General features: G+C 44.5%; 1 protein-coding gene across 1 annotated transcript in view; it reads left to right on the top strand.

Moving 5' to 3' along the window:
• MTMR7 (myotubularin related protein 7) overlaps positions 1-25,128 on the top strand; it is a gene marked incomplete at its 5' end in the record, with an annotated part of 28,912 nt that extends 3,784 nt beyond the window's left edge. Inside the window, 11 exons of the mRNA XM_010159699.1 lie at positions 1,241-1,398; positions 2,963-3,091; positions 6,179-6,313; positions 11,393-11,525; positions 15,827-15,936; positions 17,868-17,993; positions 18,759-18,808; positions 20,265-20,465; positions 21,700-21,840; positions 24,177-24,303; positions 24,769-25,128. Of these exons, the coding sequence (XP_010158001.1) occupies positions 1,241-1,398; positions 2,963-3,091; positions 6,179-6,313; positions 11,393-11,525; positions 15,827-15,936; positions 17,868-17,993; positions 18,759-18,808; positions 20,265-20,465; positions 21,700-21,840; positions 24,177-24,303; positions 24,769-25,128 (1,670 nt within the window). The remainder of the gene's footprint in view (positions 1-1,240; positions 1,399-2,962; positions 3,092-6,178; positions 6,314-11,392; positions 11,526-15,826; positions 15,937-17,867; positions 17,994-18,758; positions 18,809-20,264; positions 20,466-21,699; positions 21,841-24,176; positions 24,304-24,768) is intronic.
• Between the last annotated feature and the right edge of the window lie 1,074 nt (positions 25,129-26,202).

Genomic DNA, 26,202 nt, shown 5'->3' with positions numbered 1-26,202 from the left:
TGGCGGTCATTATTATTCTTAATACTGTGGTTGGTTTTCTTGTTAATATTTAATATCTATAAGTTTCTTTGTAGTATTCTAAGACTGTGCTTATTTGGTATATCACATTAGAAAAGAAAGTGTACTATTTACATTTACTGATCTTGTTCAAGTTACATTGTGGAGCCAGTGTATTAGTGGAGAATTATGAAATCAGAGAGGACTCAGCTCGTAATTTACTTCAGTTCTAAAGTTAAAAACCTATTGGTCAGGAAGTTTTAAGGAACTTAGAGCAACAGGATGAAACACACCCTTGTGATGTAACTGTATCTTAAATATCAAGGAGTACCTTAATTTTAAGCTACATGCTGAAGACTTACTCCTATCAGTGACAGTTGGCATTTAATAGCAGTGGTATCTGTCTTCCACTGTTCACCAGGATTAAGATGCTCATTAGCATAAATATGGATATACTCCAAAAAAAAGTGAAAAACTCCAGCACCAGCAAAGTTTATTACATGGTTCTTGACTGAGGGTGACAGGTGGCATAGCTTCTTCAACGTGTTGATGGTCATGATGAAATGATTGATGTAACTTACGCTATTTTTATGCTATTACAACATCTGTATCGTGAATGCTTTTGCTACTAATTCAAGGACAGGTTTTTGCATTCCACAAAACTAAAATTTCTTTAAATCTATGGGAAACTTATAATGGCTTAGGATGGAAGGGACCTTATAAGGAAACTTCCCTGTTTAGGGACAAAGACTTCTGAGTTAATTTTTGAAGATTATGCTGCGTAGTCCATTGTTGAGAGATTTTGTCTTTGCCCCAGGACAGATGTTAGGTTAATCAAGGGATTTCTAGGCTACCTCTGGCCAGCAAATTCTTTTGCAGAACAAGTGCTTATTCTGGCACTGAGTTTAGTTTTCTTTGGATGAAAAGCAGATTATCACTGACATTTTGTCTCTGTGCTGGGGAGGCTTTTACAGTAGAGATCTAGCAGAACAGTGTATTTTAAGCAGCACTAATAAGGCACATATATTGCAACATATACAAATAACAGAAGAGCACAGTACTTTCAGATATACTTGAAAATAGCTATAAACCAGGACATGTGCTTTTGTACAGCAAAGCAGACTATTTTAAAAGAAGCTACAGAAAGGACGATACCGAGTTTTTTGAGGTGTGATTTCAGGTTGAGAAATCTGAAGTGGTTTACTGGTTTTATTTGTTTTCTTTTTCTTTTTTTTCCCCCCAGTGAAATATGAAGAGCTGTATTGTTTCTCATTCAATCCAAAATTAGATAAAGAAGAACGAGAACAAGGCTGGAAGCTCGTGGACCTCAAAGAAGAATATAATCGGATGGGAATTCCAAACAACTATTGGCAGATTAGTGATGTAAACCGAGACTACGGAGTGAGTTGTTGTGATTTTTCTGTTACAGAGGCTGTCTGTAAAGTAAATCAGCAGTCTGGCTGTGGACTACTGTAATGCCAGGATCCTTTTGTGCTCAGTGCTGCACAGCCGGGTAGTAAGGTGCAGTTCTTCCCCTCTTTCACACAGAAAGTGGGAGAAAGGATGTGTCTTCATTTAACACACGCGGAAGTGAAGCACAGAACGCATGTCCACAGCGTTTCAAACGTTGGTGCTTGGCTGCCTGGGGTGAAGTTTAAATCATACCTAATGTTAGGTGTCTGAACAAGCGTTTTCCTGACACGTACGGTTACCTAAAATTACTGCACAGTAATTTTAAGAAAAAAAATGACTTGAAATAGTGAATTTTGCTGTATTTTTTCCTCACTATTCTCACAATCATTTTGGAGCCTCTGTGGTTGACTATTAGTGTTTTTCACAGTCATGACAGGTCATATATCTTCCTAGCTGCCTGCTGTCCTGCCTTGTTCAGTCTTGTACGATTGAATTCCCTAGAATGTTAATTAATTGTAAGACATAATAACGAAAGTATTTTTGAAGGAAGTTTGTCCATGCACTCCATTGGCTCTGTTGCTGGAGCATATCCATATTAAGGAAGGCCTGTGAAGTTCTCAGAGAAGACTGAATGTGCTTCAGAGTTTGTTTTCTTTCTGTTAAAACAAGCAGAAAAAACGTTTGACCTCTTTTAAGATAAAGTGTAGGAAAAATGGCATCATGAATAGAACCCAGTTCACCACAGCACCAGCTGTAACCACAAGCCCTTCTTTCTTTTTCCTCCTTCATCGCATGTTTCTGACTCTTGTAGAAGCTAATTTCCTCCTGGGCATCCTAATTCCTTTAGTCATCTCAGAAAGTCCCAGGGAGATAACTGGGTATCCTTTTGACCCCAGCTGGAATGCCACAGGCACTGTCAGGAAAAGGAAGTTAGACTGGGACCCCGTTTGTGGTCCCACTTGTCTCCAGTGGAACTTTTGGGCTATTTTGCAGGCTCCTTGGGTTCCTTTCAGAAGTGGCAGGCATTGTCAGGGCTGGTTACCTTTTGGTATCCTCATTCCATGTGGACTGATTTGTTTTCTCCAAGTCCTTATTCTGTCATTGTTTTTTTTATGAAGAGGTTTGCTGGAAAATTTGGCTCCACAGTCCCTTCCCATTATAACAGAGGGGTGTTTGGGAACTTCAGTCGCTCCCATCCTTACTTCCAAATTCTGCTACAGAGGAATCCACAGTTGCAGATACAACCTTGCTGTACATCATGATGAATCTTTTTTGGTATGAATGTTATGTCATACCTGTCTGTTGTCAATGAGGTATGAAATAACATTGGGAAATACAGCCCTTCAACCCGTCTACTTCAGTTTTTCCATCTGTAGGTTAGAATTCATACTCTCCAGCTTCAAAAACTGTTTTGAGAAATGTCGGTGATGTGTATACAATAATAATGGAATATTCCCCGAGATTAGAGTTCCTCGGTATTTTGTTTTTGCTGTGGAGATGGCTAACATTAGTTGTGCTTTGTAGACCAAGTAAACAGAGTTTCCTTTCACAGGTCTGTGACTCCTATCCTACAGAAGTGTATGTACCAAAGTCTGCAACTGCACACATCATAGTGGGGAGCTCCAAATTTCGCAGCCGAAGGCGTTTCCCAGCTCTTTCCTACTACTGCAAGGATAACAATGTGAGTTGGTAGCTTTGAAGTGATTGCTTATTTTGGCCTTGCTGTCATCATTCTTCTAGTAAGCTTTCACCAGAAGAAATCAGTGTTTATTTAAAAATAAAAGAAGATGGTTAGTGTAGCCTGGTTAGTGTGGTTTGTACGTATGGGCACACACTGGAATTATGGTTGGTTCATTAATAGGCGTTTAATGGAGTCATGTAAACCCAGCTTCATCATGCAGCTGGCACAAAAAACACGCGACCCCTGTATCACAAGGAAGTAGAGCAGTACAAGAGGCCCTGGCACATGGGTGGCAGAAGAGCAAAGGCCAGCAGCAGGCAGCTCAGCGGGTGATCAGGAGAACAGAGCAATTTAGGATCTGGTAGCCACAGGTTGAGAGCAAGTCAAAGAGGAGGAAAAACTATACTTGCAATAATTACAGAATCAGGAGTAGCCTCTGAAGCAAAGATCTGTGAATAGACCCAAAAGGGATGGATGAACGAGCTACCAAGTTTTGGCTCATTTTGGACACGTTTGAGCAGCATGTCATGACTTTGTTGAAGAGATTCTCCTTGTCCATAAGAGCAGGAGTGCCACCTCTCCTGGACATGTGTTCTCAGGGCTGAGTGAGGAACTGCCTCACTTCCCTGTAACCATTTGGAAAAAAAAACTATGCCTAGACTATTTGCCTTTGTGTTTCTGGCATCTGAGATAAAGGAGACCCTTGGACTGAAGGATCCCATGGACTGAAGGATCCACTGGACTGAATGCTTTTACATGTGCATCCCAACCCCTTGGGGGACTGGCTTAGCCCAGCTCAGCTCAGCTGTCATTACCAGTTAGGAGGATGATGTCCTCTGGTACTCCCAAGGGATCAGTGTGTCTAACATCTCATTCCGTTTCAGTCCCAGATTGGCAACTGCATCGAGAGGTCTTCCCTAGTGCTGGGAGCTGACCAGGACTTTCCAAGAGGCAGAGCTAGTGTGGGAATACAGGGCATCTGTAGAGTTTGCCATGCAGGATGGGAGATATTTATGTGTGATGTCAGAAGCAGGAATCATAAGCTACAGTCTCCATGGAAATCTTATCTTTGCAGTGGCTTTATCAAAGGTTTAAGCTTCAGAAGGAAGGAATGAGCTATTATTTTGACTCCTTCTTTAGCCTATATTTCAGCAGAATTCTGCTTCCATAAAGATCTATGCATTTGACAACAGGACAGGGGGATACAGAGATTTAAACAGTAAATAGAGTCTCTGCATAAATTGCATATTATCTTTAACATCTCATTAGGCCCAAAATTTTCCAAAATTATTCGCTTTGCATAATCAACTGAGTCTAAAGAGAGATAACTAGGGTTCAAAACACTTGGACATTTCCAAATCTCAGTGAAAGAAAAGGTCTCAGGGATCAGCTAGATTCCAATAGATAGTGATCCAGTTTGGATGAGTTTCATGGTTTCAGCCTGAATGTTTTCCCTCTTGTGGTTGGAGTTCAGGTTAAGGTTCAGACCACCGGGGAGGGTCTGGAGTATCGTGCTTACTCCCGGAACCTTCACGGTTCAGATGGCTAGGAAAAGGGTTGTGAATGTTGGAGGAAATACCTCCCTGTGAGTTTGGAAGTTGGCACGAATTGCTAGCTAATAGAGTAATGGGCAGGAGTGGGTAAGATTTGTGATGGTAGACACTGAACAGCCACGGTAACAGCGGGTTGGGAAGGGGTCTGCTGCGTGCAGGAGAGATGGGTGCCCCTCATTGTGTCTTTCATACCTAGAGCTTTCCCACAGCTGTTTGGTACTGACAAGTTCAACGATGATGTAACACCTTACTCTGCCTCTTACAGGATCTGTGTGACTAGGATAAGATCAAACTCTGAACTATCTGTTGAGCCTGTGCAATAGCAAAACATGTCCTCATCTCTTGCCCTACTCTTAAACATAGCCCAGGAAATTGTATAGACACACAGACATCCTAAGCCATTGGCGTGGGTCAGCAGGAGGTGACCTCTTCACGGATATCGCTGGTAATGATTCCCACTCATGATACCCCATGGTCACTAGGCCAGCTTCTCTTCCTGGTTTTGCAGTACTGGCAGCACAGCTGTTCCTAAGCAGGGTATAAGTGTATATTAAATCACTGGAATGTGTGCTCATCAGCAGGCAAGACTCTAGGTAACTAATCATTAGTTTGCAAAAACTATTAATAAAGTATGAACAGGGTCTCCCATGCTTCAGGGTTGCTGTATTAAAGATTCTTGTTTTACTGACTACTGATAGTTCAAAGACTTGGCCGAAAAAGAGCATCTCCTTTCTCACAGTAATAAATAGTCTGTAGGGCAGGCAGATTCTCTTCATGCTTATGTTCAGTGCTTAGAAAGTGCATGTATTAGCCCCTTGCCCAGGTGTCTTCTGCCGGGCAGCAATAAAACCCTCCCTGCTCACCCATTTCACATTCCCAATTTCATCTGTTGGTCTGATCCTGATGGGTCTGTAGACAAAGCCTCTTGCCTTCTTCAGTAGCACCGACTGGTGAATGTACTCCAGGAGTCAGGCTGCCTGACCCACTTCCCATGCAGTAAGGTCTTACTCCAGAGGCAGCGCTAAGACTACGCCACCAGCAGTGATGTAGCTGCAGGCGAGGCGTTTTTGTTCCCTGGACTCATGATGTTGGGCTGTTTAGTAAAGCACGCGTTAGAGAAGTTGGGCGTAATCAGTATTGTAGCTGGCCAGTGTGAGTGACAATGCAAAAGGACCCATTCTTGATGTTGTATCAGTTGCTGTGGTGCAATGATGTACTCATCACAACCTCTAGAGACCATCTTTCAGGAGTTCTTCCACATTAGGGAAATACTTTCTTTAAAATAGCTCTAAAACTTGAATTCAAGACTACACTTGGGCCAGTGGGGTTGTATTGTATTACTATTCCCATGCCTTTTTAAAAATAAGGTATTTATTAACATGTAATTCATTTGACCATTCTCCTCTTCCCACGTAACTGTACAGCTATGCAAAATCTAATGAGCTGGTTTTGTAAATGCTTCTGGACGCTAAATCACTTCTGCTTCGTGACTATGTTGATATTTTTTTTGTTTGGTTTTTCTGTTTTTCTGCAGGCCTCCATATGCAGAAGCAGCCAGCCTCTATCTGGCTTCAGTGCTCGATGCCTCGAGGACGAACAGATGCTCCAGGCCATTCGAAAAGCAAATCCAGAAAGTGACTTCATATATGTTGTCGACACTCGGCCCAAAGTACGTATGCTAAATTTCTTGCACATAGCCAGGCTGAATCTTGGCTGAATACATTAGGCAAGATGCACAGCCTAAGTGAGTGAGCATACTTCTGATCTTAGTTGCACCTGTGTAACTCCATAGATAAATCAGGTTTCATCAGGGGAATTAACTAGGAACCTTGCCCACGTTGTTGTCTCAGAGAATCCTTTTTCTTTACAGTAAGCTCTTCTCTTTTTTTTGTTCTTAACAAAATATTAAGATACAGAAAAGTAATAACTTGTAATAGTAACTGCTTTCACACACAGAGGAGCTGTCAGTATTTATATTACTGATGAGACTAGCAAGAAATTACTCCCGTGATAAAACTGTATGTACAGTTGTCTGTAATGTTCAAACCTCTGCCTGCCTATACTAAAATTTTCCATACAGAGTTTCTCCTGCAAGTGGGAAAATTTCAACAGCCTCTGCATAAGTCTAAGGAAAGACCATTTGCTAAGGTTATAAGAACTGAGGAGACCTTCTTTTAGAATCTCCAGCACTTTTGAGTTTCTGAGAGAGAATGTGAACTAAGCTAAATAGTGATCTCAGATGCCGTATCTCTGTAACTGACCAAAATCTATGGCCAAGATAGAAGCCTTAGGAAAAACTATGCTGTGCAGAAACACAGAAACTCAGTAATGATGTAGAGGAGGTTGGACACTGAAATAAACTTGTGTCCAAATGACACCAGTTGCCCTTCCTTTATCTACCAAGGCCGTGACCCTGTCGTAGAAAGCCACCGTATCCGTCAGGCACGATCTGTCGCCAATCACCTCCTCGCTTTCCATGTGCCTTAGCATGGTTTCCAGGAGGATCTGCTCCCTGATCTTGCCAGGCACAGAGGTGAGACAGAGCCTGAAAGGGCAAGGTGGGTAAAGCTGAGAAAGATGAGGAATGGAGCGAGGAAGGACAAACCTGGCAGAGCTGGAGCGGAAACGAGGAAGCTGTCTGGTTGCACCGAAGACCTGGGGGCTGGTGGGAAAGTGCTGAGCACTCACAACTCTAATGGGAGGCCGTAGCATCAAACAGGAAATGTGCTGTAACTGCTATTACATGTAGAAAACTGTTAAACAAGCATTATTTAGGCAGCTAGGTCTGTATAATGTTTCCTGGCTGATGATATTGGTACTTTTCCCTAATTAAGGAGGCTACTCACTGATGGGACTTATTACTAACCTCTTTCTGAGTTGGCTATTAATAATGTTTTACAAGGTATTAACAGGAAGGTCCCATCCTGTAAACTTTCCTGGTAAATGGCTTTCCTACATGCAGAGAAAAAAGCCCGTACTTTAGGCAAAGAGAGTGAAAATGGCTCACTCAGCCATGAATGACAGTGTATTTCCAGCAATGCTGGCTTCCTCAGGAGCCAGGAGATGAAGACTCTGTTTTCATTGCGCTTCTTTGGAAAAAAGGGGGTTTGATGTTAAGAAATTCGTATACAGACATTCCTATTTCTTTCTGTCTGCACTGCAAGAATGGACTGATTTACTCAAGCTCCTAGGATCCCAGGTGCTGAAACAGCCTCGTTACAGTTTTGCACCTCCTGATGCATGTATAAATCTAGAGTGACATGTAGGGAGGGCTGGCTAGCGGTGCAAGCTGTTCTGGGGTTTTCCCCTGCTCTAGGAAGCTAAAAACCAACCTGCCTCTTCTTTCATCAGAACTGGTTTCTTGCTAAGATTATGAACGCTGATGTGCCCTTCAATTCAGCGTTCCCAAGCGCTGTTCGTATGCTGTCTCTCGCTGCGCCTGGAAACCTGCAAACCTTGACTTGACTGCGGGAGGAAGCTTTGTTTCCACGTCATTTCAATACACCAGGGTGACCATAGGCAGAGCTTTACTTGGGCTACTGTCTCGCTTTGTTTTCTTCTTCCTCTGTGTGTTTACAGAAGGGGCTAACATAAACTTACTGTTTATGAGTAAAACAAATCAGTTTCATAGATTCATAGAACGGTTTGGGTTGGAAGGGACCTTAAAGACCATCCAGTTCCAACCCCCCTACCATGGGCAGGGACACCTTCCACTAGACCAGGTTGCTCAAAGCCTCATCCAGCCTGGCCTTGGACACTTCCGGGGATGGGGCATCCACAGCTTCTCTGGGCATCCTGTGCCAGTGCCTCACCACCCTCTCTGGGCAGAACTTCTTCCTGATATCCAATCTAAACCTCCCCACTTTCAATTTAAACCCGTTCCCCCTTGTCCTGTCACTACAGACCCTTGTAAAAAGTCCCCCCCACCTTCCTTCTAGGCCTCACTCTCTATAACAAGACAGGGCTCGGTTATCCTCCACTTTTAGGAAGATGCCAGGGAATCTGGCACGTGAGGTTCCCTTTGGAGGTTGTATCCTCATACTCACTGAGACTAAGCGAGGACAGGCACAATGTAGAGAGCTTTACAACTACTGCAAGAGCAACAGATGGAATTTTGGTAGGTGAACTGGAAAACTTGTTAGTAAATATTGTGGCAGCTGCGAAGTTTGGCAACTGACAATATTTAAAATAAATGAGTGTCAGAAAGCCTTGCAAATTGAGCCTCGTATTTATTTACTTTTAAAGAGGGCTATTTCAGATGGACTTTTAAGAAAGGATTTCTCTGACGAGACTGGTCAGCTGCAGAGACAGTTAGTAACGTTCATTGTATGGAGGATTAGGTCAGTTAGGGCTAGATTTTTTTCATTTAGGGTTTCAGAGGGTCGTGGTGGCTTAGCCTCTTGCATACTGATCTTTCTGAAGCTACATGCTGTTGCAGAGCAGGATGGCTTCATTGTGTTTATGCTGATGATAATGCTGATGTCGACTTTAAAATGGCAAGATTAGGATTCAGCAGATAATTTGTATCTTTCTAGCAAGTCACACTGAGGACACTGTCCTCAAAGGACATGCTGTTCACAGGCTGTAGCTTTTTTTTTACTGTTCATTGATAGTCAGAACATCAGCAGACTGCTGGTTGATAGGCAAGAATCTTCTTTTTGCCTGCATTTTTCTCTGAATTGCATACTACAAGTTAAAAGGAATTTTGCACAAGGCTTGAGTACCTGAAAAATGCTGGGCTTTTTGGCTGCTTTCCTATCGTGTGAGTATGGTTCCTTCTGCTGTATCATGCAGTTGATGAAACGCTTCAGCTCCAAATGGCAGTCCACAAATGCAGCTATGTATTCTATTGCCAGGTTCTGCTCTTGGGAATGGATGCGCTGGAAAGTGTGAAGATGGGAAAAAATCCCCTATCTTCACATATTAAATTGGTCAGAGTAAAAGATTTGAAAGGTGGTTTCACTTGTCTGTTTTCTTATGCATCTGAAATGAAATTATAATGGCGTAAAAAGCTTTTAGTCTTTAGCTATCACCTTTGAAAGTTAAGAGGTCAAATTTGGTCCATGGAAACCGATTTTGACCCATGGCACAAAAAACCTAGCCTTGTTCATCTTGGTCAGAGGTAAGTTGGCAGCAGATAGTCAATCCTATGCAATTGCATGCCTTCGGCTCCAAATTAAAACTGAATGTTGGGAAGTATACGTGTGTGGAGTGGAAGAGATCAGGAGGGAACACGTTCTTGGTTATCCCGTGATAGCATTAGCCAAATACTGAAGCATATCACCGTGAGTTTGAGAAATGACTATTGAAGCATATCACTGTGAGTTTGAGAAATGACTACAGAAGCATCCAATCAGTAGTGCTGCCTGGGATACTGGGAATTACACTGGAAATGGAGTTGTGCGCATAGCCTCTAGTCCCCTAGGCAATGCCTACGAGATACTTCATTTTGATTTTCCATGAGTGTTGGCTCTCACTGCAGTGAAGATGAGTTGCTTTTTGTCCAACTGATGCCTCATAAGGTCTCTCCAAAAGTTTTATTAGTGCCCTCCAGTCTGGACATGCAATATCCATTGTTACTTAATTCTGAAATCCTTCCTGAGCAGAAGCTGTTGGTTGTGCTGGGGAGCGTGGAGGTTCTGCCACCTGGGCCGCTTTGTTACTCCTGCAGCCTTCGTGTTTCTTGGGAAGGTCAGAGCCCCCCCAGCCTTCCGGCATGCATTTCATAGAAGAGCAGGGACTTGATGCAAAAGGACAGTTTATTTCTATTGGACAGTGAGGTTTTCCTGTAGGAAATAATAACAATAAAAAATTAGATAGGGTAATAAAGTACTTAATTCATTTTTATCAGCTCTAATTCAGCCCAGAGATCAAAATTTGGCAAAAGGAATTGGCAGATAGTTTTCTTTTCTGCCAGGAATCTCAAAAGGGAGAGGAAACAAGCATTAAAACCACCCTTGATTTTACATGTGGGAAACTGAACGAAAGAAGCGTTTAGTGACTTTCCCATGCCAGAAAGCAAGTAACAGATTCAAAGACAAAACTCCAGCCTCAGGGTTTGGTTTTTTTGTATTTGTTTTTGTTTTCTGCTGAAGCACAGCAAAATATTTGAACTATCAAATATTTTTGAGATTGCACTGCAGATGAAAACATCTGTGGTAATTTCGTCAATTCAAATCTTCTGTGGCCTTACACAGCTAGAGCCAAGATACTATAAACTCAGGAAGAAGTACTCCAACTCTCTCTCTCCATTCCAAGCTTCAAAGAAGTGAGCTGGATGGACTGACTCGGGCAGTAAAGCGCAGTGGTGCGGGCAGCACTGCAGTGGACAGATGCTGAGCAACAGTGGCGTGGCAGACAAGACACTGCCACCTCCTGGGTATATTCTGCCAGTAAACGTAAGGCTGATCAAAAGTACCATCAGCATAGCCTTTAAAAAACTAATTAAAACCTTCGTGCTCTTGCAGAGGAACCGTAAGCAAGCTGCGGGGTTTTTGTTGTGTCTGACCTCACTAACGAAGCTTCACTCAACGTGTGTGAGGTCGAGGTCAGAGCCTCAGCAACCCAGCTCCCTGCAGTATGCAGACCCCCGATTCCTAACCTGTTGTGTTGACACCGTGATAAATCCTTCCTATTTATCCCTGACTTAAATCACTCTGATTTACTGCAGTAGACCACAAGCTTCGTTTTGAACAGAACCTGTTTGCTACCGGTTTTCATCCAATCTTCCCTGTTTCTCCTTTTCCAGCTCAATGCAATGGCAAACAGAGCGGCAGGGAAGGGATATGAAAATGAAGACAACTACTCCAACATCAAGTTTCAGTTCATAGGCATTGAGAACATCCATGTCATGAGAAACAGTCTGCAGAAAATGCTCGAAGGTAAAACTCTTCCTTATTGAAAAGTAGAGGCAAGATTTGACCCTTCTCTCAGCAGCAGTGAGAAGGGGTATGAAAAGGGAGCTTTGCCTGTCGCAGCTGCCTGCTGGCTCACGGGACTTGTGCACTGGAGCATCACCACAACCAGTGGTGATTTCCTAATTGTGCAAACACCTTGTTTCGTGGCTGAAATCCAGAGACCATTTGCTTTAGTGACAGAATTTTTTTTGCTTTCAGTACACCTTACTTCTACATCTTCTTCTGCGGGTTACACTCTGACGGTATGATGAAAAAACCTCTTATAGCTCACTTCCATGCCAGTGGAAAATACAGGGGTTTTCTTTTTTTTTTAAGCTCAGAAAAATTATGGCTTGATTTTTTTGTACGTGGTCAATAAGGTAGTTGTGCATTTTAGACTGGGAATTTTAATAGTTACTTACTCATATCACATCAGGTTTATTTATGAAGCTCACAGTCAATGGGTGTAACCATTCAGCACCTTCACAATCCCATGGAAATGAATAATAATTGCTTTATAAATACTTAGCAGCTTATCAAGGGACACATCTGTAGTGACATTTCATATTTTGATTACATTCCTGTTTAGGAGCCTTCTGGGAAAAGGGTAAGAATAAATAAGCCATCTGTGACCTTCAGCATCTTTTTAACAAGCAAATAGTAAAGGGTGCTCACTCCACTCCACAGATCCTCAGGATTTACTTCATGTATACTACCAACACCTTCTGTCACCCCCGGGATCAGCTCAGTCTAGCTATTCTTGACTTGATGCTCTGCCCATGCTCTTCTGTTCTTCATCTGCCTCCCCTCAACTGTATGCAAATGTGAATTTTAGATCAAAGAAGGGCTTACGTTTTCCATGACAGGAGAGGTCGTGCTCTGTTTTCAAATACAAGCAGTTTATGAAGAAATCAGCAGTAAAGTGTGATGCAGGTAAAACAGTCACTTTTTTCATGACATGTTTTCCCTTAATTCCTCAGTCTAAGGGGCTCAGGAGGGAAAATAGTTGTCTTAGTTCACTACCAAGTCTTGTTTGGCTAGGAGAGAGGCTGGGTGAATAAACATGTTCCTTTATTTGTTCAGCTTAAGACCATGAGCGTTAAAAAAAATTAACAACTAGGCTTGCTGCATGGGACAATGCTGTGTGTTATTTTTGAGCCAGAAGTTCTGAGACAGGCCCATGGCCCACACTGACACGTAACAAGGTAATTTCTAATGCATGTAACACTTCCGGGGGGATAATTTCTTAGCATCTGTTTGTAGAAGAGCCATAAGCTCAAAACATCTGCTTTTTTTTTTTTTTCATAGGTTTATATTTGCTGTGTTGTAATCTCCTATTTAGTGACTTGGCTGATAAGACTAGAGCAGTTAAATCCGCAAGTTCAAGTACGTGAGGCTTTGAAGCACTTTTGTGTTTCTACAGTCCAGTGCACGAGCAGGGCTTTTCTCATGTAAGGGGCTGCGCAGAGTTTCTCTTCTTCCGTTTGGGTCGGTGTCCCTCCACCTGTTTCTCTGGTGGCCCTTAAAGAAGCTGTTTATTACCTGACTTGCACCTACAAAAGGGACCAGAGCCAAAAAGGCTGTCAAGGAGGAGAATAACATACATTTCAAAATAGTTTTATTCAACTTACTGGAATTAAGCAGAAGTGAAGGTTGGAGGATCTTTGTCACACGAGAGTGCAGATTCTGTTCAATATACAACTTAAAATAACTTCCCATGCTGAGGAAATCAAAAAAAAAGACTATGCAGTTTTCCATTGGAAAAAGCACTTATATTGGGAATGTGTTAATTTCAGTGGTGTTTTTTTAGGATACAGCTGAAGAAATTAATTTATAGTTATAATAATGTCAATCATTTATCTGAGTAGGTAAAAAATTTGGCATCAGTGTTGTGATTTTACTGACTTGAATTCTAGCAGTTGTATGGGTGTTAACTTTAACGTGTATTTACTCTTGTATAATGTTAATTTCTTGAAAAAAATATATCAGTATTATAAAACTATTCGATTTGTAGGATAATGAGAATTTTTCCGGAATATGCAGAAAATGTTCCGATTTGACTGTACTCTGGAAGTAAAATGCATTTCAACATGCAGGAACTTCATTCCAGAAAATAATCTGTTGTACTCTTGTCTCTGATGCCTCGTATTACTTCAGTATAGTATTGTTTGGGGGTTTTATTGCATTTAAAGAGAGGTGCCTGTGAAGATTCTTCTGATAATTTTGATCCTGCGCACGACTTCCTTGAAATAATTTGTAATATTAGAAGGAAACGTTGCACAAGGGCTGTTCTCAGTAAAGATTGATCCAAGGGCTGGCTGAGGCTGCCCTTTGTCATTTGGGATGGGGCAGCTGTGCTGTACATCCAGGGGCCAACAAAGACCCGACCCCCGTTTGTTGTGCCTTGGGATGATGACCCCACGTGCTCCCTGTCTGTATTTAAACAGCAAACATGCGCTTCCCCTCCCCTCGGACCAGGAGCAGCAGTTGCTGATGTAAGAGCAGCCCTCTGGGCCTTGGACTTCAGGGACAGATCAGCCTGAGGGTTTGCCCACAGCACTTACTCCTTCCTCTACCTATGTCTGTCCTGCCAGAAATGGGAGAACCGGTCCAGCATCCCCCTCTGGAACTTTCTGCTGGTGGAAGAGGCAGTTTCCCTTATCAGCCCTATGTCTTCCTCCCCTCCCTGGGGAAGGGAGCACCACTGGCTTGCTCTGAGCTCCACCCAGGGGCTCCTGATTTTTCTGTACCCAGGGCACAGCGCGACTGACTTCCCCAAAACTTGTGGTACCTTTTCTGTTGCGATGGAAATGCCTTTTCCCCTTAGGATAAGCCTCATCATTGATTCCATAATTGAACTCAGCACTAAGGTCCGCATCGGTAGCCAAAACCATGTGAAATGTGATGTGTACGCCTTCGGGACAGCCTGAACTTTGCTCAGTGAAGTGGTCGGTAAATATTGACTCTAATTTGGTGGTGGGAATGAGCAAAGCACTATTTCAGCCTTACCTCGGGCTTCTGTAAACAGAGACAGCAGCTCCAGCCAGCATTCGGCTGCTAATTGGTCCGGCTTCCATCTGCACAGGAGCATTAACGATGCGAAGAGCTGTTTGCTCGCAGTGAGGCTAGCTGGGCCTTTTCATAAATAGCCTTCAAAAACGGCGCTTGAAATAACCATCTGGAAGAGGCCCTACGTAAGAAGATTGCAAGACTTCATGTGCACACATTAGGCTAGTTTGCCTCTCCGTTAAACAGGGTTAAGATAGAGAGGTTCAGTTGTAGCATAAACTCCAAATCTGGCCTGTAAAATTCAATTCTGACCACGCTGAAGGAGAAAAAAGGAAAGAGGACTAGAGACCCACTAAGACATTATTCATTCGCAGGTTATACATGTCTAATTCTGCATGGATGAAAACAATGTGTAATCTGCTTCCGTGGCGAGTTTAGTGTTGCTCTTGGAAGCAGACTGCACCGACTACTGTCGAGTATTTGCTGCTGGATTGAGGTATTTGAATTAGATTCTGATTGCCTTTTTTTTTCCTTCTGATGTCACAAACTCTGTAATATTAAAAAACAGACACTTGGATACAGCGGGATAGAAACTTAATGTTGTAAAAACTGGGAGATGTGGTTTTTGCTCCAAAGACAGCACAGAGCTCGGAAAGATTCCACCTTGCTGAGTTACGGCTTTTCCTCACCGCCAGAATACTTTCTGGCTACAAGCAGCGTTTTGGTAAGGTTTCGGTGAGGGATGGAGAAGTGCTGAGTGAATCGCTTTGACCCCAACCCCGTCCCCTCCGGTGACGCTGGAGGGTGGGTTTGGGGGCACCGCTCCATCTCCCCAGGCGTGGCTGGGGACAGGAGGCTGCAGCACTATTTAGGTGGCCAGCTGCCCGTCCCGCAGCAGAACTCCTCTGCTTGCTGCTTCCAAGCCCTCGCTATTGGATACGAGATCCCTCGCAGGGGTTTGAAAACTTCACTCCCCACACGATTCTGGGAAATCTCTGCTGCAGGGGCAGAAGTATTTGGCAAACTGTTGGCAACGGGCTTGGTAACAAGTTCTCTCTTCAACTTCCATCAGCATGCTGGGTGGAATTGGACCCAGCCCCATTTCTCAGACATGGACTTTTTTCCAGTGTTACAATTTGGCTGTGGAGTACCTACTCTTTTCCAAAGATGGGTGTTTCACTCGGGGGTGTCTGAAGAGAGACCTTTTAGGTGGAGCAGTCAGTGAAAGCTTTAGGGACTGTAATGACTGTGCACTTAAGACGTAGTTTCTTTTGCAGTTTGTGAGCTGAAATCGCCTTCAATGAGTGACTTTCTGTGGGGCCTAGAAAATTCTGGCTGGCTGAAGCATATCAAAGCCATTATGGATGCTGGAATTTTTATTGCCAAGGTAAAGTGTGTAAAATGAGAGCAAAATGTGCACTAACCAGACACAGAAAGCGAGGACCAGATCCTCTGCTTGTGGGTACCTTCTGTTGGCTTCGGCGCTGTACCCCCAAAACCCCGCAGCCCACAGCGCCTGGTACACCAGCAGGGACGACTCACAGGTGCTGCCATGTGGCTCTTTGGCTAACATGGTAAAAAAGAAAAGTCCGTGTCGTTTTCTCTGATGAATTCAAACGTACTAAAGCCTCTACTAGCCTGTATCTTGTTGTGCCAGGTATTTGGATGTCCTGACTTTTCTCCCCGCCACCGACTATCCCCGTTACTCTCCGTTTCCCCTGCCTCCTCCGCTGGTTTCTATGTTGAGGGTTTCTGTTTGAGAACTACTTCTTCACGTGGTGGCTGTAACATGGGAGTATTCGCTATCTCCTCCGAGTTAGTCACCAACTCAACTCACCTCCTAAACCAGCTCCTGTGTACTACCCTGGCCAAATTCTCTAGCAGCTTCTGCTCCTACCTACCTGAGAACTCTTTCAGAGAACAGCTGTTGGCTGTGCTAATAAATTATTTCTCCTAATCCTACCCAAAGCAGTGCAGATATTTGTCATCTACCAACAATAGCTTTAATTTTATTACCCCATTCTTTGTGCTCTGCCTTTTTACTGTTTAAATCCTTATTTTTGAGATTATGCCAATCTCTTCTAGGCCATTTTATTCACACGACTTGCTACCTATGAGCATGTGGATAAACCGTCCCTCCTCAGTAACTGCTGGTTTCTGTTGCTTTGCTTCTCCCCCTCGGCAGGCAGCTGTGTTCTCACCTGCGCAGCCGCTCGGGGTGAAGGCACGCTACCATCCCTCCTGGCCCCGCTAGCTTTCATTAGCTTAGGGAAATCAGGTCATTCACCTTAGCTCTTGCCAGCTTTTCCCCAGTGACTGGCCTTAAAATACAGTCCAAAAAACTGCACCCTTTGTCCACGTGCTGGCTAGCCTCGTGCCTCCTCAGCCGTGCATTTGGACCTGTTCTTATTTGTACAGTTCCCAGTTCTCAATTGTTGGTCTCCTGCCCACACGGGTTCTATTTTGGTAGAACTTCTCTCTGGAGATAAACATAGATAATTTATTATTATTCCTTGTTCCCTATGAAGCCCAAACTTAACTTATATGTTTGTTTTTATAAGCAGTATCTTTCCTAACCTATTTTATTTCTCTACTTTCTAAATTTAGTTCTCCTTAGAAATTACAAAGACCAAAACCCTTAGAATTTAAAAAAGATCCCTCAGGTTCCAAAAATAATGCAACATGAGGCTTTGGAGGACTTAATATGTTCTCTTCTTCATGTGTTTATGTGCAAAATGGGATCCTTTCTTCCCAGTTACTGACATTAAAGATAACTGATATAATCTTGCTAATTAGATCTGGCAGTTTACCCCTACCGCAGGCTTCCCCACCAGCCTTTGGAGGTTTGCCATCCCTGTGCCATGCAGCGCGCTGTCGCAGCATCCACGCTAGCGCCGGCCTCGGAAGCAGACGCTGCCATCACCGACATCACCCTCACGATGAGACATTAAAAGCCATGTTGGAGGTGTGGCCGTTCTGCTGCTGCCGATAACGGAGTCAGGGCATCAACGGCAGCTGAACCCGCTTTAGGCAGTTGTCTGCTCCGAGAGACTGATGTGTTTTAATTGAAATGGATCCCGCAGCCTCCCCCAGTGGAGCATAAACAGGTGATGCTGCAGCCACCATACTGCCTGGGGTGGGATGAGATCCAGACTTTTTAAATGCGAGGAATAACACTCAACATAATTATAGATCTGTGGCAGAGTGAAAAAATGCACAGGGCTTCCCAGTTCCCAAATTAATACGCTCTGTATTGCGCTGTCTCGCTGTTCCTCTCTTACCATTGCCTTCCTCCTCTGACTTCTTCTGTATCCTTAGGCTGTGGCTGAGGAAGGTGTGAGTGTGCTTGTTCACTGCTCTGATGGCTGGGATAGGACAGCCCAGGTTTGCTCTGTAGCCAGCCTTCTACTGGATCCGTATTACAGGACTGTGAAGGGATTCATGGTAAGCAGGTTCTCTGTCACAGAGTACATAAAGTCCTGTGGCATCGTTTAAGATGAATATCTTTGGTTTTAATGGAAAATAAACTGTCCTTAAATATACCTTTTTTTTTTTTTTAAGTAGGAAAGGTGTTTTTTGTCTGTCCAAATTAGTCTCAAAGTTTCTGCATGAGATTTCATCGAAGGCGGGGATCAGTTGGGCTCCCGTTTAATTTATTTTCTAACCCTGACCAAGAAATTCTCCTGCAGCCCAAGGATCTTTTGTGCAAGCAGGAATTTATATTAATTTTCAGGGATCAGTGAAGCTTTGAGTGCCAGAAGTGTGCGCTCCCCAGACGTCAGATTACAGTCAGCACCTATGTTGGAATACCTGTTCCTTTCCCAAGCAAATCAGCATTGGTAAAGCATCTAGGAATGCTGATCAACTTACCGGTCACATGCTAAACAGATGTCTGGGACGTTTTTAGGTTCTGTTTTAGAAAAGGATGAATCAAGCAACAATTGATGTTGTGCTGAAATACTGGCACCCTTTCTGCACCCATGAAGAGTGCTACTTTCTCTTGGGCTGGCAGCAGTGCTCATCATTTTTCTGCTTATTCTAAAAATTATCTAGGATTCTTATACTGCTTGCTGATGTGGTTCTTGCTTGTCACTTTTCTGCTTAGTCTAAGAATTAACTGGGATTCCAGTACTGCTTGTTTACACTTCTGCCTGCTTTGATGTCTGTCAGCTCTGCTCCGCAGCACTCAACGCAATACTCTCATTTTAGGTGCTAATTGAAAAAGACTGGGTTTCCTTTGGGCACAAATTTAACCACAGGTAAGGCAGTGCTAAGGTTTCTCTCTCTGTATCTTCATGTAGTCAGTATCCGCTGCCATTACGGTTTATTTCCTTGTTGCCTTTCAAAGCTTATCAACACAACGCCCTCAGGGAAACAGTCATACACTTTTCTCCTAATGTGTAATTTGGCTGCCTGGAAAAATGAAAGCGAAACATGTTCATATCAGCCTTTTCTTATATAACTACTCCAAGGCTGCTATTGGGAATCCTGATTGCTCGTCTTGCAGTTGCTACGAGCATGGAGAGACCTGTGTGAGAGAAAAGTAGTTTGTATGTGGCCTTTGGACTCCTGCAGATCTTTCAGTAGTGACAGAACCACGGAATGGTTTGGGTTGGAAGGGACCTTAAAGACAGTCTAGTTCCAACCCCCCTGCCATGGGCAGGGACATCTATTTGGGCAAGTTATTTTGTACATCCATTATGTAAACATTATAATGTAATGAAGTGTTTGAAGACTATATATGTAAACATGGATAAATAGCCACGATTTCCTTCTTTCAATTTTTGTAAAAATATAAAATGCAATTTTTATACTGGAGTTTACATTACTTGATTTTAATATAAATTTATGTTATAGTTTAAAAAAAACCCTAACACTGTGCAGCTCCACACCACCTGTGAAATTCAAGCAGGAATTACTACATTTAATATGACATGGTAGTGCTAAGAATTTCACCAAGAGAGGGCAGCTTTAAACTGTTTTCTGCCAAGGTTATTCTGTGTGTTTCCCGCTCAGTCTTCCGGGTCTGGCAATGGTCTGCCACTGAGAGACCGTCTGAGGTAGGTTTGTAAAGTCGCTGCAGTCCTTCTTACAATGACTTCTGCTACTGTGCCATGATTTTACAGTAATAGCATTAAAACACGGCTGTGAAGCAGCCAGCTGTTAGCAGCTGTAAGGCAACAAGATACCCCTGAATGTGGTTTGTTGTTTGTACCTGATAAACGCTGCCTTCATCCTACTCCATGAATCTCGCAACATTTGTAGTGACAAATGTAGTGCCTGTAGTGACAGGACAAGGGGTAGTGTGTTTAAATTGAAAGTGGGGAGGGTTAGATTGGATATCAGGAAGAAATTCTTCCTGGAGAGGGTGGTGAGGCACTGGGACAGGTTGCCCAGAGAAACTGTGGATGCCCCATCCCTGGAAGTGTCCAAGGCCAGGCTGGAGGAGGCTTGGAGCAACCTGGTCTAGTGGAAGGTGTCCCTGCCCATGGCAGGGGGGGTGGGACTAGATGAGCTTTAAGGTCCCTTCCAACCCAAACCGTTCTGTGATTCTACAATTTTTTTAAGTAAAAATATGCTAGGAGTTGGGATTTTAGAAATTAATGTCTGTGATGTAACTTGTACCCTGAAAGCGAGAGGTTTGATTTCATTACCTTTAATTCAGTTTACCTGGAGGAGTTCTGGCTATAACTGAGTGTATCCGTCTTGTTTCAGGTATGGCAACTTAGATGGCGATCCAAAGGAGATATCCCCCGTTATGGACCAGTTCGTCGAGTGTGTGTGGCAGTTAATGGAACAGTTTCCTTGTGCCTTTGAATTCAACGAGAGATTCCTCATCCACATACAGCACCACATCTATTCTTGCCAGTTTGGGAATTTCCTGTGCAACAGCCAGAAGGAGAGACGAGAGCTCAAGTATGAAAGCCTTTTCTTTAGCAGTGTATCTATGGGCAGGGTCTGTGAGTGTTGTACGGAGGGGTCAGACGTTTGCCAGCCTACGCTGCATGTGCTTTCGTAAGGTGCAGCATAGGCGTCCCCGCTGTCATCTTCCGGCAGTGCAGATTAATACCAAGACAAGTTGATCCTCTCCAACCTGGCTGCTGGGAGCGCAATCCGCGGCGGGCGTGACGGGGATTAGTGAAAACTGATCGGAGCATTTCCTGTCGGCCGTGCGGCCCTACCTCTGCTGCAGCACCACCAACACCCAAGGCAAGCAGTCACTGCAGCTCTGGGACACGTCAATACTAGCTCGAGTTCTCTGCGTACCGCGGCTTGGGATCTCGTGCTGGGACGCTTTGGTCCTGACCTCTCAGGCACTTTTTTAGGAGTTCTCAGCAAACTCTCCTGCTGCTGTTTGGCCCCAGAGTGATTGTGCATTATCCTGCCTGCCCGCAGGCCCCGGCACAACACTATCATTCCTAGCAGGGCTGATGTCCATAGCTGCTTCCTGGGGCCCCGGCTCCTCGGGTGACACCCACCGCCTTTCTCACGCATCCGGACCGTGTCAGCTGTCCTGATGAGAGGAGTGTGGGGGTTACTGCTCACTGCTGCTGCTGCACTTGGTCCCTTTCGCTGCTCCTGCGCAGAGCAGCCTCAGTGCCGCAGCCCACGTGCCATCAAAACCTTCACAGGCCATCACATCCTGGCGCCTAACTGCGCGAGAAACCGCAGCTCAGGGGTGTCATAGAATCATAGAATCACAGAATGGTTTGGGTGGGAAGGGACCTTAAAGATCATCTAGTTCCAACCCCCCTGCCATGGGCAGGGACACCTTCCACTAGACCAGGTTGCTCAAAGCCACATCCAGAGTGGCAGAGTGCTTCTAACGTGGGGAGCCCTGTGGTGCACAGATCGGTCTGGAAACTGATTCTGTGGAAGTGAGCCTCCCCATCTCACAAAGGAACCTCTCTCTCTGCTTTCCCTCTCCAGCTGCTCTGGCTTTAATGGAAATGCACTGGATATTGCCATTAGTGACCAACAAAGGAATATGGCGTTCTGTTTTTCTGCATTTTAAGTCTAATTCTGTAAAGGAAGTACAAAGCTGATTGTAAACGAGTAGTAGGGTGCACCAGAATGTCACACCTGAGCTTTAGCTACACCTGAGCTGTAGTAGACTTTAATCCATTTTTATTTAATAACTTTCTTCCAGAATCCAAGAACGAACATACTCGTTGTGGGCTCACCTGTGGAAAAACCGTGCCGATTACCTGAATCCTCTGTACAGATCAGCCCACAGTCAGACCCAGGGGACCCTGAGCCCACAGATGGCCCCAAGCAACTTCTTGTACAAGTAGGTGGCATCGCTTGCTCTTCAGAAGCGCAGGATAGGTCAGTACAGGACAGAGTGCCTTTGTACTGCAGTATTTCTTGTTCCATAAGGTAGCTTACGGAGAGTAAATGTGGTCTCGTATGCAGTGTGTTCATCCCGTGTGCTCATCGTCAGCCAACACCTCTGCACCATTCCACAGCCGAGTATTAGTCTGAAAAGCAGCTTAAGATTAAAGCTATATTGATAGCTGGGTGTCCTAATTTCGTGGTTACTCACTTCTTCCACTGAGAAATGGTGCTCTCAATTCTGTTCTCCTCTGTGGTTTCTGAAGTTGAAGTTGCCCTCAATATCAGAAGGATATTGACCACTTGGAGTGAGTCCAGAGGAGGCCACGAAGATGCTCAGAGGGCTGGAGCACCTCTCCTATGACGAAAGGCTGCGAGAACTGGGCTTGTTCAGCCTGGAGAAGAGGAGGCTCCGAGGAGACCTCATTGCAGCTTTCCAGTACCTGAAGGGGGCCTACAAGGGTGCTGGGAGAGGACTTTTTACAAGGGCCTGTAGTGATAGGACAAGGGGTAATGGGTATAAATTGAAATCAGGGAGGTTTAGATTAGATGTCAGGAAGAAAGTCTTCACAGAGAGGGTGGTGAGGCACTGGGACAGGTTGCCCAGAGAAACTGTGGATGCCCCATCCCTGGAAGTGTTCAAGGCCAGGCTGGATGAGGCTTTGAGCAACCAGGTCTAGTGGAAGGTGTCCCTGCCCATGGCAGGGGGGTTGGAACTAGATGATCTTTAAGGTCCCTTCCAACCCAAACCATTCTGTGATTCTATGATTCTATGAAACTTCTTCCATTCCAAGATTTTGTGATGTTTGTCTGGATGAATTGGTGTCAAAACTAAAAAGGGACATTTCAAGAAACCGTATGGTCTCATTACTAAAACAGGTGTTTAGGAAAGCACAGAGCAGGCTTTCCCCATGTTGCTGTGATACCTTGAAGTTGGCACACTAAGTTGTGCTTGCTATTGAAGTCTTTTCAAAATGTACCAAAATATCATAATGTCAGAGGTGCTACTATTGACATTCTGACTTGAGTGATTGTGCCTTTGATCTTAACAAACCTAAGGAGAACTTGAGCAGAAATAGATGAAAACTCAGATGTAAGTAAAACTGTATGTTTTCCAGCTGCAGGTTAATGCCCCTGTCAAAAAGTCAGTAACTACCCTAAATGACAGAAATTGAATTCTTTCGCATTGGCTATTCCCGGTCACACCCACTTTAAAACAATTTTAAAACAGTCATTAATCGTATTCTTTAGGAGAGTGGGATTTATAAAAGAAGTACTGATACCGCAGAACCTCCACCGCGTGAGTAATCCTGTTGATTTGAATGGAATTACTGGGGTGCGTAAAGATTTCCAAGCACGAGGTGGCAGATGACAGACTTAAGGGGGTGTGGGATGTAACTAGGCTGTTAGTGAGGTAGGAAGAACTGACCCCCCAGGGGCACGGCTGTGCTCAGAAGCCTCTGTCAGCCGAGGGCAGGTCTCTCGCTCACCTAACCTGCCCGGTGCAGGCGTGACACCGTCCATCCGAGCCTGGCTGTGGCCGGGTATTGCCTGAAGGCAGAGGGCAGGAGGAGCACTAGACAGAGTAAGCTACGGACTTACAGTTTGAGTCCTTCCTGCCCAAAAAGAGAAGATCAGCTCAGCTGACCAAGGCGTGTCAAATAATTCCAGAGAGCAGGAAGAGGACTTGCCAACGTATGCGCCTCACGCAATTTCCATAGGCCAGTTTAAAATGTCAGTTTAGATTTTAGGAGAACGGGATGCCATACTGTTTCTTACTCCTGATTTTTAACTCTTCTTTACAAGAGGGGGAAAAAACCCCCCCACCATTAACTAGTAGCAACTCCCCTCCCCTTCCAGCCCCTGACAAAACCAAGCGTACAGAATTTGGGAAGTTGAACAGCGGTTGAGAATGAGGATTATGAAATCTGTCTTCAGCTAGTTTACAGGCAGCACTGCTCTAAAGCCCTTAGCGCAGGACAAGGACGCAGTACAGCTGCAGCCTGCGCTCAGTGAACGCCCTCAGCCGCACGTCCTGAGGCACAGCTACCGGTGCGAGCGGCGTGCGTATGGCCACGGAGCTGCACCTGCCGGGCAGAGCCGGTGCACACGAACCGTTCATCTTACCGAATACTCAGTGACCCGAGCTGTGTGCACTCTGAAGACGAATAATCACAGATGGATCATTTAGGACAACATGTGTCTGGGGAGGGGAGGGAAAAAAAAGTGTGTATTTAAGTCTTCTGAGACCTCACCAGAAGAGAAATTTGCTGACCTTCCTGTCAATTCCAGATTCTGGAGTGGTATGTACAACCGCTTTGAGAAGGGGCTGCATCCTCGACAGTCAGTTACCGATTATCTGATGGCAGTGAAGGAAGAAACGCAGCAGCTGGAAGAAGAGCTGGAGGTCTTAGGAGAGGTACTGAACAGTTGACCTCGATGCCCTATGCCTAACTGGTGGTAAATGAAACCCAAATCCACACGCTGCCAGGTACCCTACACGCGACCTCCTCTTCCGGCAGGAGGCTGTTCGGCTGTCGTCTCTGCTCTCCGATAAATTACTAGGAACGCTTTGCATTTAAGACACAACAGTGCTTTTTCTCTAGGGATAAAATTTCACCTGTGCTGGTGCACAAGAACTACTCCTGACAGAAGTTATATATCCTTCAGAAAGGATTGTAACTCGGGAGGATGCTGGAATTCAGCACTGGTTTGTGAAAAGTTGTGCGCTTCCCATACTCCATAGATGTAAACAGGCAGGTTGAAAAGGTGCCAATTGGGTCGGGCTCTGAACTGAGTATTTTTTTAAAAAGGCAAATACACACAGGAAGGTTATTGGGCCCCAAATCTGTCCATGTAATATATACTGTTTCCTTTATTTCAGAGACTGGCAAATCTTCAGAAATCACAATTAAATGATGATGAAGTCAAGAGCAAGCGACAAGAGCGAAGCAGACACTTAGGGCTTTCCATGTCCAACAACAGCTTAGCTAACACTCCCCAGGAGTATGGCAGCGATCTGAAATCATTCCCATCCCGCAGCCCCTCCCAAGGGGATGAAGAAGATTCGGCCCTGATTTTGACCCAGGACAACCTGAAAAGCTCTGATCCCGACCTCTCGGCTAACAGCGATCAGGAGTCTGGCGTGGAGGACTTGAGCTGTCGGTCCCCCAGTGGGGGTGGCTGCTTGCCTAGCGAAGACAGTGGCAAGGATTCCGATGAGGCCGTGTTTCTGGCAGTATGAAATACTTTCACAACGGCAAGGATCCAGGCCAAGTTGAGTCTTTCACAGCCTGGAACGATATCTTTTCATCGGATGAAGAATGGGAGTGGCCTGTGGCCTACAGAAATAATCCAAAGAAAGGGAACCGTGCAATTGTGGAAGTAAAGTTCTAAGCAGAACAAGCCATTACTAGTTTTATGACATGATGACAAAGGTAGTATCTGCTGTTATATTCAGTTAAGCCAGCGTGGTGTTTGCTTTGTCAATGCTGTACATAATTATTCCTTACTTTGTACATTTCCATAATTATTTGTTGTACAAAATCATAGTTCTTCTCCAAAGATGTGAAATTCCAAAGCGCACTCTTACACATAGGGACGAGGCTGAGGATGCGTTAGCGTGAGCCTTACTGGTGAATCAGTCAAAACACGGTTTTGTAGAGCTCTCTTGCCTTCAGACGTATTGCCTACATTCCTCACTTCTTTTATTCATGGCAGGTGTTGAATTTTCAATCCCAACAGCTATTCTGCATATTCTCCTACTAGGAGCCTTTACGGCAAAGTAAAACTACCAAACGGCCATACTTGCTTAGGGGACAGATGAAGTGTCGATCCTCCAACAGCATCCTCTAGCCAGCAGCGGCAGCTGCACGCGAACGCACCCCGGCTGCGCTCAACTCTCACCCAGTGTTGAAGGTTCAGCGGTTCCCGAGAGCAAAGCTTGAAGGAACAAAACAATACTCACACGGCCTTTGGGGCGAGGCATCGCTTTGTGATGAAAGGTACGGTAGGCAGCCCACACTAGCCTCTTCGCCTTTCGTTCTCAGGTTTGATTGTCTCTTACCCTTGTTCCAAAATGCCTGTGTAAGATAGAAGGGTAATATTTTAAAGGTAATAAACCCCCAAATTCTCCAGCCTCTTTGGATTCCAACTTGTCAATGGTTTATTTCAGTGGGAGTGAAGTACGTATACAGTACGCAGTGAAAAACCACTTATGACAATCCAGAATCGCTTCTAAAAATCACTTAGGAAAGCATCACTCCACATTCAGAATTAAAGGAAGGTTAACCCCATAAAGGAACTGTCACAGAGAATG

This window comes from Eurypyga helias, unplaced genomic scaffold, assembly GCF_000690775.1.
Source record: "Eurypyga helias isolate BGI_N326 unplaced genomic scaffold, ASM69077v1 scaffold14909, whole genome shotgun sequence".
NCBI classification, from domain to species: Eukaryota; Metazoa; Chordata; class Aves; order Eurypygiformes; family Eurypygidae; genus Eurypyga; species Eurypyga helias.
This window is presented reverse-complemented; position numbering and strand designations above follow the sequence as displayed.